General features: G+C 42.9%; 1 protein-coding gene across 4 annotated transcripts in view; it reads right to left on the minus strand.

Moving 5' to 3' along the window:
- EPB41L4B (erythrocyte membrane protein band 4.1 like 4B) overlaps positions 1–12130 on the minus strand; it is a 127936-nt gene that overhangs the window by 35529 nt on the left and 80277 nt on the right. For all 4 annotated transcript variants that reach the window (XM_078061579.1, XM_078061580.1, XM_078061577.1 and 1 more), the window contains exon 16: positions 1181–1401. In XM_078061579.1, coding sequence (XP_077917705.1) covers positions 1181–1401 — 221 coding nt within the window. The remainder of the gene's footprint in view (positions 1–1180; positions 1402–12130) is intronic.

Consider the following 12130-nt stretch of genomic DNA (forward strand, 5'->3'; position numbering starts at 1 on the left):
AGACTGCATTGGAGGAGGTACCCCTTAGGGGGCTGTTACAGTTATCCGGATACAAAAAGATGAGACAGCCTAGCAGGGCAGTGTGGATAGTCAAGGGGATAGAGTTCTGATTCATCAACACCACATGAATGATGAATTTCCATTTCTGACTCAGCCAACCCAGAATTGTTCCCTGTGGTCTATAGCTAAAGGCTCATCAGCTCACCCTTTCATCACTGCACAGACGCATGAAATTCCTTGGCCATCAACTAGACACCCTCTACCCCATTTCATAGATGAGAAAACTGAAGGTCCAAGAGGGAACCAGGGCTCAAGAGAAATTCTGAAGACCAGAATCCAAGTGTCTTGACTCCTGCCTCTAGCTCAGTGTTTTTGCACATCGTATGTGAAAAAGAACCAGTTCTTCCCCCTCTGGTGTGTCACAGATCAATTCTTTGGTAAAGCATAATAAAAGGGAGTTTCTAGAAAAACGAAATAATAGACATACAAGATCCAAGCCCTTTTTTTATTGGTTTTAACGGATATAAAATCACTCTATCCTATTGCTAAAACATGTTTCTAGGTGCCTACTCTCCAGGGGCGCCTGGGTGGCTCAGTTGGTTAAGTGACTGCCTTGGGCTCGGGTCATGATCCCAGGGTCCTGGGACCGAGCCCCGCCATCGGGCCCCGCGTCGGGCTCCCTGCTCGACAGGGGGCCTGTTTCTCCCTCTCCCTCTGCCGCTCTCCTGCTCCCTCTCTGCCAAATAAGTGCCTACTCTCCATTTCCACACCTTCTCTTGCTGGGATCTGAAACAGAGTACACTGGTCCTCCCTGACATCACCTTGCTCTCAGAAGAGGGATCAGAAATGGGACAGAATAGGTTTTCCTGTAATTCAGAAAAGTAGAGATTCTAGCCTCCTGGCTCCCCTCCTCTTTCTATTACTTGAGCCAGTGGAAGTAGGAACTGCTAAGGAATGAGGTGGAGAGAGAATTGCCACGTTGGAATTAAATCGGAGTTTCCTGGGAAAGCTCCAGCTGAAATGCACAAGGTTCTTGTCTGCTCTAGCCCGGACCTGGTAACCCAGCGCTGACTTTACTTTTACGTGCTGCATGGAAAAGGTCTGTCTTGAGGATCTGGGGAAGCCGGCCACGCCCTGCAGCATCCCTCCCTCCCACCCTGCCCTCTCCACCCCTACTCACTTGTCAGGGATTTACTGCTGGAGTTTGGAGACCGGGAAGGCCCCTCCTTGTTCTCCAGAGTCAGCGAGAGGCCATAGTTTGGGTGCTGCTGGTGCTGGTGCTGCTGGTGCTGGTGGTGGTGGTGGTGGTGCCTGGCTGAGGCGCGGGCAGGGCCCCCGTTCTCCTCGATGCCGAAAGGCAGCCGGTCCGAGCTGCTGAGCCCTGGGGAAGGGAGCGGGTAGCTGCGGAGGGTGTCAAAGTCAGGATTGAGAAAAGTCAAGTGTCTTGATATTCCTGTGTGTACTTTAAAAGATGTTCTCTGACCATTAAAAACCAAGAGAAATCGGTTCAACAAACAGATCCGCGGGGTCATTGCAAAACAGGACCCAATGGCAACACGGCGCTCAAGGAAAAGGCAGAAAGGGGAAATTTGTATGTATCAGAGACCTAAAACCCTACGGAATTCTTATTCTGAAGTTAAATAACTTCTGTTCAAGAAAAGACATCCCTTAAATGGGAGGAGGAAATAAAAAGCAATACTAGCAAATAATTGCTAGCCATCCCATGACAAAATCGTGACACAGAGAGAAGTCTTGGAGTCACTTTCTCTTGCTCTCAATCACCCCAGTGCACAGGAGACACCTGCTAAGGGTACTGCTATGATACCTTTAATTCCAATTGTTCCCTCTGTTTTTATGAAAACTGCCCTTTTGGAAGTCCATGTCATCTCCCGTTGAGACTCCTAACTGTTCTTCCTGCCTCCACGCTGTCCTTCTGCCCACTGCCCACAAATCAGCAGCCAGAGTGCTCTTCCTGTCCACCCTGGTCGCCTCCTGGAGACTTCGCTTCGCTCAGGACAGTCTTGCATTGTGTACGTGTGTGTGTGTGAGGATATGGAATAAGGTGTGACTTTGGCTTCTGAGGGTCACAGCCCAGCTTCACCCCTCCAACATGAGCTCCCCCATGCAGCCAGTAATGGGGGCAACAAAAAGTGAGCTGAGTTGAAGTTGAAAAGCCTGGGTTCCTGTCTTAGTTCTGCCCCAACCTTGTGTAGGAACCTTGGACAGTTGCTTTGGGCTTCAGTTTCCTCCTCTGCAACAAGAGCTGGGCCCGGTGATTCTGGGTGCATTTCCAGGTCTGAAAAATCCTTTCTTCCAACTATTATCTGGCACTTGCTCTCTCCCAAGTAGTGTACTAGCTATTTTACATAAAACATCCAATTTTATCTATGTAGAGACCTTTGCTTGGTACATAGTAGGTACTCCATATATTTTTGAAGAAAGGAAGGAAAAGAGGGCAGGAGGGAAGGAAGGAGGAAGGATTGATGAAGCTGTGGGTCTGGGATTTGACAACAAAGCCTGACATTTTTTTCCTGTCTCTCATATATGTTGAAAACAGTATCTGTCCTAAGGAGGCACAGAGACTGGGGTCTCAGAAGAGAGAAAATTCCCTTTAGCCTAGAAGGCCTGGAGCCCCAATTTAGGGCTCATCTTGAATTACCCTGAATGTGAGAATGAACACCCAAGAGGAAAGATGTCCTATAGCAGAGATCTGGTGTACATTTAGGGCTGGAGGTGGAGTTGGAAAGCTTTGAGTAAGACCTTCTGAGGAATGGCAAATAGTCACCATCTCCTATGCCAGCTTCAAGTGATTCTCACCCTTTGCTTGGAAAGCAAGATTGAGAAGGATTCTGAGGTTGTGCCCAACTCAGGAGGAAAGAGTGCTGTGATTGATTAGTGATGTCTGCCATGGACTTGGACTAGAGCATTGGTATCATGTACTCGTCTTTCCAAGTAAGTGTGTGATTTTTTATTTCAGGGAAACCCAGAGTGAAAAGCTAAACAGGGAAATAAATATATATGCAGGGAGTGATAAATTGCATTTAATAACATGTCAAATAAAATATGCATGTGTGATTTTCCTTTCACAGCTACTTATGGGGAAAACTGAGCAAGACAAATGGGAAGAGAAATAGATGAGGGTCAAAGAAGCGGCCTGAATCATGTCAGGGTAAGGGCCTCTAGAACAGCAAAGGTTTCTAAGCAGTAGTGGGAGGACCTGGGAGCTCCCTCAGCTCCTTCATGGGAGGGACCACCCTCCCAGAGACCCTAATTCATGGAGTTTTGTAGGGTTGCGGGTCTGTTAAGGAAACCACTGCTCCTGGCTTCATAGCCTCATGGATTCTTCCCTGCAGAACCCCAGGAAGGGCCGTTCATATCGATAGACTATGATGTAAAGGGCATCCACTAGAGTTGTGCATCTGTCCTCTTCCCAGGGACCTCAGAGAAAGTCAAGCCCACCCAGAGGGTCCAGCAGCACTCAGCAGCCCCAGAGCCTTGGGACCAGTGCTTAAAGTTCAGTAAATGAGACCAGCTCTATGCTCATGGTCAAGAGAGGCTGAGGTTCATGAGCTTCTGGCATTCTGGAAAGAAGGTCACAAGTCCTGGTTTTCAGAGGGTGGCGGAGGAGGGCTATGTAGGCTTTAGCCTCTGCTTCCATGGGCCGGCAGCTGAGAAGAAATCTGGTGCAGAAGAGGGCTGGCTGACTGTGTGCCCAGCACTATGCGAGGCACTGTAGTATTTAACTTTTGCTATTACCCTGCATGGAAGCTGCTGATGCCTTGTGTTACACTGGGGCTTGGCGAAGGGGAGCAACGTGCCCTGTTAGTAAACGTGAGTGAGAAATTGCATCAGATCTAATTTCTTCTCTTCCCTTTTTTCAGGGGAAGCCCCCACTCTCATTCTACTTCCAACCCTAGAGAAGTTAGTGCTCTATTGGCGGGGGCTATGTCATACAGGACTTTTCTGACTATATTAGGGGTGGGCATAGCTCTGCAGACACGGGGAGGGTGGGGGACTCTTACAGCCCTGCCTAATCCCACCAGAGCCACTCCCCTCTGTGACCGTGGGACCCCAGCATGCTCAATCAAAATGTGTTGCATACTGAATGACGGGATAATTATTTAAAATGTTATAATATTATAATAATATCAATAACATATTCATTATTATGGTATAGTAATTAGTACAATATTAATAATATTACTATACTATTACTTATTAAATATTATAATTAGCATAATAATGGTATAATTATTCCAAATAATCCTCCAGAATCCACTGCCAGAACTATGACCAGGGCAGGGCAGGAACTGGGGAGGGTCTTGAGCTGGAACACAGAATTCATGGGGCTTTCTCTCAAAAATAAGGCCAGGAATGATGACGGTGCTCTCAGAAGCCAGCAGTGCCATACACTCTACAGCTCAGCCAAGTTCTGAGTGACACGGGCTTCTGAGGGCAGCTCTGGGGATACAATCCTGGATAAGAAATCACACAATTATAGAAATGGAGACCCTCCATTTGGTGGTTTTACACCCCAGACGAATATTAAAATCACCAGGGGAACTCCCACATACTGCTGGTGGGAATGCAAAATGGTACAGCTGCTTTGGGAAAACACCTGGCAGTTTCTCAAAAAATTTAAACACAGAGTTACCATAGGACCCAGCAATTCCACTCCTAGGGATATACCCAAGAGAAATGAAAACATGCCCACACAAAAACCTGTCCATGAATAATCACAGCAGCATTAATCATAATGGCCAAAGGTAGAAACCACCCAAATGTCCATCAATTGATGAATGGATAAATAAAATGTGGTATAGCCAAACAGTGAAATATTATTCAGTCATGAACTGGGATGAAATATTAATCCATGCTAGGACTTAAAGGAACCTTGGAAAGCGTCATGCTGAGTGAAAGAAGGCAGACACAAAAGGCCACATGTTGCATGATTCCATCTATATGAAATGTTCAGAATAGTCAAGACCATAGAGACAGAAAGTAGATTAGTGGTTACCTAGGCCTGGGGAGGATGGGGGGAAACAGCAAGTGACTACTAAGGACACAGGGTCTCTTTAGGGGCAGCAGAAAGGTTCTAAAATTAGATTGTAGTGATGGCTGTAAACCTTTGTGAAAATGCTAAAAACCATCAAACTGTACAATTTAAATTGGTGAACTGTATGATACTAACTTATACCTTTATAAAATTGATTTTGAAAAATATCCATGTCTAGCCCCTACCCCAGACCAGTGATGTCACCATCGATCTCTAAGTCCAGTGGGCAGCCAGGGCTGAGCACCACTGCCCTAGTCCAACCTCTCCATTTTGCAGATGGGGAAGTGGGGCTCACTGGGGGAATGAGGTGACCGGGTCATACCGTGGGTAACTGGCTGAGCCTGGGACACCATCCAGGACTACTGCCTCTCTGCTTGCTGCCCATCTGCTATGTCTTCCCATCTGTCTTGGCTTCTATTTCAGGCAGCAAACGCACTCATCGGGAAAATCCTAAGACCTCCTCAGAACCTCACTGCCTGAGACATCCTTGTGTACACATCTTGCCTTCCCAACGTCACAGTGAGCTCTGGAGGCACAGAGACGGTTTAGGTCACGTGTTTTCATACCCTCCGCGGTGCTGAACACCGAGCAGGTGTTCAACCAATACTGGTCAGATTGAAAAGAAAATTAGGTATCAATGCACTCAATAAATATTTAAGTGTCAACTCTTGTGCCTGCCACGGTGGTAGGCACGAGACTGAGAAGACAAGGGAGAGGTTGTCCTTGCCCTCAAGGAACTCACTGCTGAGTAACAAGTCCAAGGCAGTGTGGCAGGTGCTTTGATAAGGCTTACGGGAGGAGGGGCAGCTCATGTAGCCTGGGGAAGAGCCAACAGGGAAGAAGAGCTTATGTGCATATTGTAAGGGGAAGTTCTCACTTTTTTTTTCTGAAATGAAGAGCCAGTTGTCCCAACATCACCAAGGGAGTAATTCAGCCTTGTCCCACTAATCTGAAAGGCCATCTTCTGCATGTGCCAGTCATTTTTCTGAGAGCTCTCAGATCCCTGCTCTGCTCTGCCCTGACCTGCTGTGTTTCCAAGGAAATACATTTCTCAGGCTCCCGGCCCTTTGGCTTTCGTGTAGGCTTGGCCAGTGGGAGGCACCAGCAGAGCCTGGAAGGTGGGAAAGGAGAGAAGTCAAGGTGTTTCTTCCCCATCTCTTTCTGCCCCAGGTGATGTTTCCAGCAGGAGCTGTGAGTGCCCTGTGGCCCCAGCACCTGGGCATTGGAACCCTGCCACCTCCCTTTGTCCCTCTGTCCCTCCAGCTCTAGTTCTAGTGGTGCCAATCTCTGGGTTGCCTCACTGTTCTAATTTAGCTTCCTAGTTCTTCATCCCTTGTGTAACCAATTCCCTCTGTAAGAAATGTCTTGTTGGGTTTCAGTTTTCCTGATTGCCTGTGACTGATACACAATATCCACCATGGGTGCTAGGTAGTTTTCCGGTAAACATCTTTGCCATACACATCTCTGCTGCAAGAATTTCCATCCCATTTTCACTGCATATCTAATTGGCTGTGAGAGAATTCTGCTGTAAAATATAAAACAACTGGCTGACAGTTTGGTTTCATTTCTCCATTGGCAAAGTTCCCATTTTTCCATCAGATAAATCTTAGCTAGCCCTCATAATGGTCTACGCAGAGATGGGTAGATGTGGGGGTCTTAAATTAGTGGATGATAACTACATATATCAACTTGATAGAAAATACGGTGATAAAACTTACTGGATGTGTGAAAGAAGACAGTGTAAAGCCAGATCGCACACTATACCATGCTAGAAAATAACACATCCGTTGCAATGTTATTAATAAAGCTCAGTTACAAATGCATTACAGCCTCAGCATTTCTTCCACTTTTCCCATAGAACTTTGGAACATCTAGCAACAGTCACGTGACAACATGCCAAGAACAAACAACAGTGTAGAAGGCTTTTAGGAAACAATACAACGCTCAGCTGTAAATATATATCCTAGCACTTGGAAAATGACACCTCTGTTAATGAAGGGAGAAATCTTAGGGACAGAAGTAAAAGTGCAATGCCGAATGACAAGACGGATCAGTAAGCCAAAAAAAAAAATATATATATATATATATAATACTCTGAACAGAAGACTTTGAAGACAAGCACATAAGTACAACCTACAAAATAAAATCAGTTATTTGCGCAGTGTTGCCATGACTCTATGCTATACATTTTTGATGTATTCAAATATTTTGTATTTTGCAATAAAGTCTTCTAAATTTTGTTATTCAATTTTTTTTTGTTATTCAATTTTTCATGTTCCACATGTCTTTTTAAATGAATGTCCCTCTTTTATTTATCCACGATTTTATCTTTTAGGGCAAAATTACCTTACAGCCAAGTCGTTACATAGAGAAAATATTTGCAGTGAAAATGCTTGTGTCAGAGATGCTTATGGTGAAAATACTGGATAATGTATTTATGTCTGTTTCTGGATTTTTCCTATTTTTATTGATCTATTTATCTATTACTCAACCAGCACTAGATTGTCTTAATTACTTTTGTTTTAATATATATATTTTAAATACCTGACAGGACAGATCCTGTTCCCTTTCCCACATCATTGTTCTTCTTTTGTTTTTTTCTTGACTGTTGTTATGCACTTACTCTTTCAGATTATTTTACAACTCAAGTTACGACCAAAAAAATCCCATTGGAATTCTGATTTGGAGCATTAAATATTACGGATTTGAGAGAACGTATTCATAAGGAATAGGATACTTTTCACCATTTATTCAGATCTTTTTAAATGTCCTTCTGTTAGAATTTTTGACTTTTCCACAAAGGTAAACAACATATATTATTAACTTAATTCCTAGGTGTATTTCAGTTTTGTCACAATTGAAAAATAAGATTTCACTTATTATCACATTTCCTCTAATTAATTTTTTACTACTAGATACACAGAATTATTGACAGGATATTTCTGTCTCTGGCCACTTTGCTAACCTCTCATTAACTGTAATTCATTTGTATTTTAGACAATCATATAAATTTTGTTTCTTCTTTTCTGGTATTTATTGCTTATTTTGTTTTCTTGGCTTATTGCATTGGTAAGGCCTCCAGAATGAAGTTGAATATTAACAGTCATTCTTATTTCTGAAGTGTGCAAATTTATCTAGTGTTTCAACATTAAACTTTGGTTTCTGACACATTCTCCTTAACCAGGTTAGAGACAGTCCTTTTACTCTCAGCCTACTAAGAATCCTGAAACATTAGCACCACTTATTCTGAGCTAATCCATGCTATTCCTAAGTGAACACTACTTCCTTAACTAAGTGCTTAAAAAAGATTCGTTTTCGATATCTCCATCAAGCTTATCAGTCCAGTTTTTAAAATTCGTTTTTCAAGAAACTGTATGACATTTCCCTGTCTATTCTGGCAATTCCCTGAGACTCCGTAGTTTTTCAAAGCATTGTGATGCTGACTCAGCAATGACATATACAAATTCTCTCATTATTCCCCATGGCCATTTTTCTAAGCCCGAAGGCTTGAGCTTGAACTAATTGCAAAAGAACAAAGTATTTCCCGACTATTCTCTCATCAGACTTCAGTTTCTTTCTCTTTGTTCTTTTCACCCTCAGCAATTAGTATTGTGCCTGGTTTCCTAATTGAAAAGGAGAAAAGCAAAACAGACGTTGAGCAGTGTTTCTTCTGTCCTGTTAATCTCATATACCATCCTCAGGAATGGCTATCACAGATTACTTAAAAACAAAATCTTAAAAAGAACGGCTGTCATTAAATTACTCATCTTTTTGCTCCAACTAAACCACACATCTACGAAAATTTAAAAGTCCTTTTAAAAAAAAAGGTCTATACCCCTTCGTTTTTTATATGTTCCATGGACTTCCTTCTATTTAAAATACTGTTTTAAATTGTGGATCCCTAAAAGCCTTTCTCTTTCAGATGATCTATGATATATTCATAGCCCACATGAAAACTATTCCCTTTTAGACCCATCTTCTCTTTGACATGAAGGATTAAACCCTGAGCTCCACTCATTTTGTATTAACAATTTCAAGACATAAGTAGTCATTTTTTCCCAAGGATCTTGCCACTCACACATTTCCAACCTAGTCTTCCTTGCTGACCAGAATTAATGACAGTAATATGGGCGGTGTTTCTTCTGCCTTCCAAATAACTACGTAATCAGGCAGGAAGGCCAAGAAATCAACAGATGTTCTGCTTTTAATGAAATGCCAGTGTCTGGATGGCCAAGAAATCCCCCATAGGTATTGTGCCAGCTCAAAGTCTCTCCTAGGAAAACAGAGCGAGTAGCCTCTATCCAAAGTCCTCTAGCAAGGCATGGCCTGGACTCAGAGTTACTCTTTTATCTGTTCATGGCACCTGTCTTAACTCCACAGCAGGGGTCCCCGAGGCAGGAACAGCTTCTAGGCAGCCCACACAGCATACAAGCTCTCTAAACACCTTCTAGAGGAGTCTGGTTGGGGCAAACTGGCTCCTGTATCACTTTTGGCCTAAGTGGGGACAATTCCACATTCCTAACCGGAGCTAAAGCATCAGGGAGATATCGACAAACATCTCAGCAGAGCTTCCCAACGAATGGACTTTGGATGGGTTGCAGCTCAAACAGTCTTATCTGCTTACCCCAGTGTGCTATACAAATATGTCATTTCTATGTGTGCCAAGGACAAGAAGAAGTTTCCACTAGTCCATATCCTGTCCATTAGCCTGAACTGTGGCTCTCCAAACTGGGACTCTTAGCAGAATCTCCTCAATTACTGTGTTTTTACAGCAGATGGTGTCAGCCAGAATCATGCTTCCTGGCTGAACACTGGTGCATTAATCATGCTCTCTAAATACGCACAGAGGAAAAAACTCAAAAGCTAACGTTTCTGCTTGCCCAGCACTGTGCCATCTATTAACTTATTTAATCCTCTAACAACCATTTGAAGAAGGGACAATTATTATTATCCATATTTTGCAGGTGAGGAAATGGTAACAGAGAGACTACTTAACTTTCCCAGAGTCACAAAGGTAGTAAATGGCAGAGCTGGGATTTGAACCCAGGCAACCTGACTCAAGAGCCCAGTGCTCTCTAAAGCGCTGATCGACTGCCTTGCCAGGTGGATGAAAGGAGCATTACAATGACATTAAAGGAACACTGGACTGGTGGGCACTTAGCTTTGTTTTGCTACCACTTAACTATGTGACCTCAGGTAACGCATTTCACTTATCAGGGCCCCAGACACTGCATTTTTGGACAAACATTTATTACATATTTATATGCCAGGAACTACAGCTCAATGAAATAATTTGATTTGTGCGATGTCCAACTGAGAGATGGGAGAAGGTGCATTTACTCATCATGGTTTCCAGGATACCTGTCACTTACTTCAATTTTAATTTAGTAGAGACTGAACAGAGTGGGTCATTAGACTAACATATTGCTACAAGTTCTTATTAAATTCAGTGCAAGCAAGCATACTATTTGGCCGTAAGTAGAGAGTATATTTGAAAAACTGCACCTTTTTCATAATGGGTTTGAGAAGAAAATTGTTACCAACATCTTAGAAATGTGACACATTATGAATGTTAAAGTTTGTTAACTAGGGATGATTTCTTACAGTAACTTAGTGGTTTTATTATTATTATTTTTTAAGTGACTAGAGAGAAAAGATGAACTGACCTCATTTTCCTCTTGTCTGAAAAGGTCAAAATTATATTTTTTGGCATGGTTTAGATTCCTTTATATAGACTAACTGGCAGATGGGAATTTTCTCAATTTGTATTTCTTTCAAGCCATCTTCCAAGCAATCAACCTGGAACTAATTCTAGTGTGAGCACAGGTAATGTCTGAGTCCGTAAGATTGGTAGCTGTCGTTTTGATTAGTTTGTTAACCGCCTACAGCCAAAGGCAGCGTCTTCTTCAACATCAATCCCCAGTGCCTATTATGGTACTTGGCACAGCGACAGTAAATATTTGTTGAGTAAATGTTGTAGTGCATTAAATTTTAATTCTCCTTAGGTAATTTATCAAGTGTCTATTCATAAAAGCTTCACTTTGGTCAGGAGCTCCTCAGTGGTTCCTAACATTAAATGGCCTCTGTAAAACTAAAATATTCCACATCTTATGGAGCGATGAGAGCCTTTTCACGTTTCCTGGTGGTTGCATCTCTGTCCTGCGTGAGATAGAGTAGGATACGTGCCCCCGTCTTTAAGTCTGGAATTTTCCTTTGGCGAACCTGGTATCAAATGGTTTCAGTGAATGGCTGTAAGTGGGTAAGCAGGCCTTGACAAATTTTCTGCTAGAAAATCCATTTTAACTTAATGCGATTCTTACTAAGTTTATAATGTCTCTGTGATTGTTGGAGGCATGGAGAAGCTGTGAGGAAGGGCTTTAGAAACTTTGTGGTGAAATCTAGGATTTTAGCAATTCCGGATCAATTTCAGGATCTGAGCCCAAAGAATAAATATTTCATGGGTTCATTTTTGCACAGAGGCTCATGCTGAAGCATTTATTCAATCTCTTTCCTGCCTTAAAAAAAATACTGACACAAATATAGTTGTTTTCTTTTACAGCATTCACTTGTAATAAATCTGACAGTGCTTTCCCTTCTTGGTTTCCTAGGGATTTTTTTTGGCCTCTCATTTCTGCATTCCGATGCCCACTTTTTGCTTTAAATGAAGATTTTTGTCTTTCAGGTGGATAACGGTATTAACTGTTAACTCGCCCCTCACCACTGCTTTAAATGCATCCCCAAACAGTATCATATGGGAGGCCTCAAGGAGCAGCAAGACAAAAAAATGATCACCACGAACGTGTAGCTACTAGCTGTGAAGAATAATGTCCAAGGACCCAGTCTTTGCACCAGAAAAGAGCCATGGCTGACTTGGGCATGAGCTGAGTGTTATTTTTCCACTCTGCAGACACCATCCAACTCACCAGAATGAATGGAATTAAACTATTATTCATTCCAGAATGAAGTTCAAGCTAGACGAAGAAAATGCATGCCCTGTTAAGGGCAGGTTTTAGACACTCTAATTGCACAAGACACCAGTGTGAGCAGGAGATGGAGCTGAACACTGGGTATGTG

This window comes from Halichoerus grypus, chromosome 14 (assembly GCF_964656455.1).
Source record: "Halichoerus grypus chromosome 14, mHalGry1.hap1.1, whole genome shotgun sequence".
NCBI lineage: Eukaryota > Metazoa > Chordata > Mammalia > Carnivora > Phocidae > Halichoerus > Halichoerus grypus.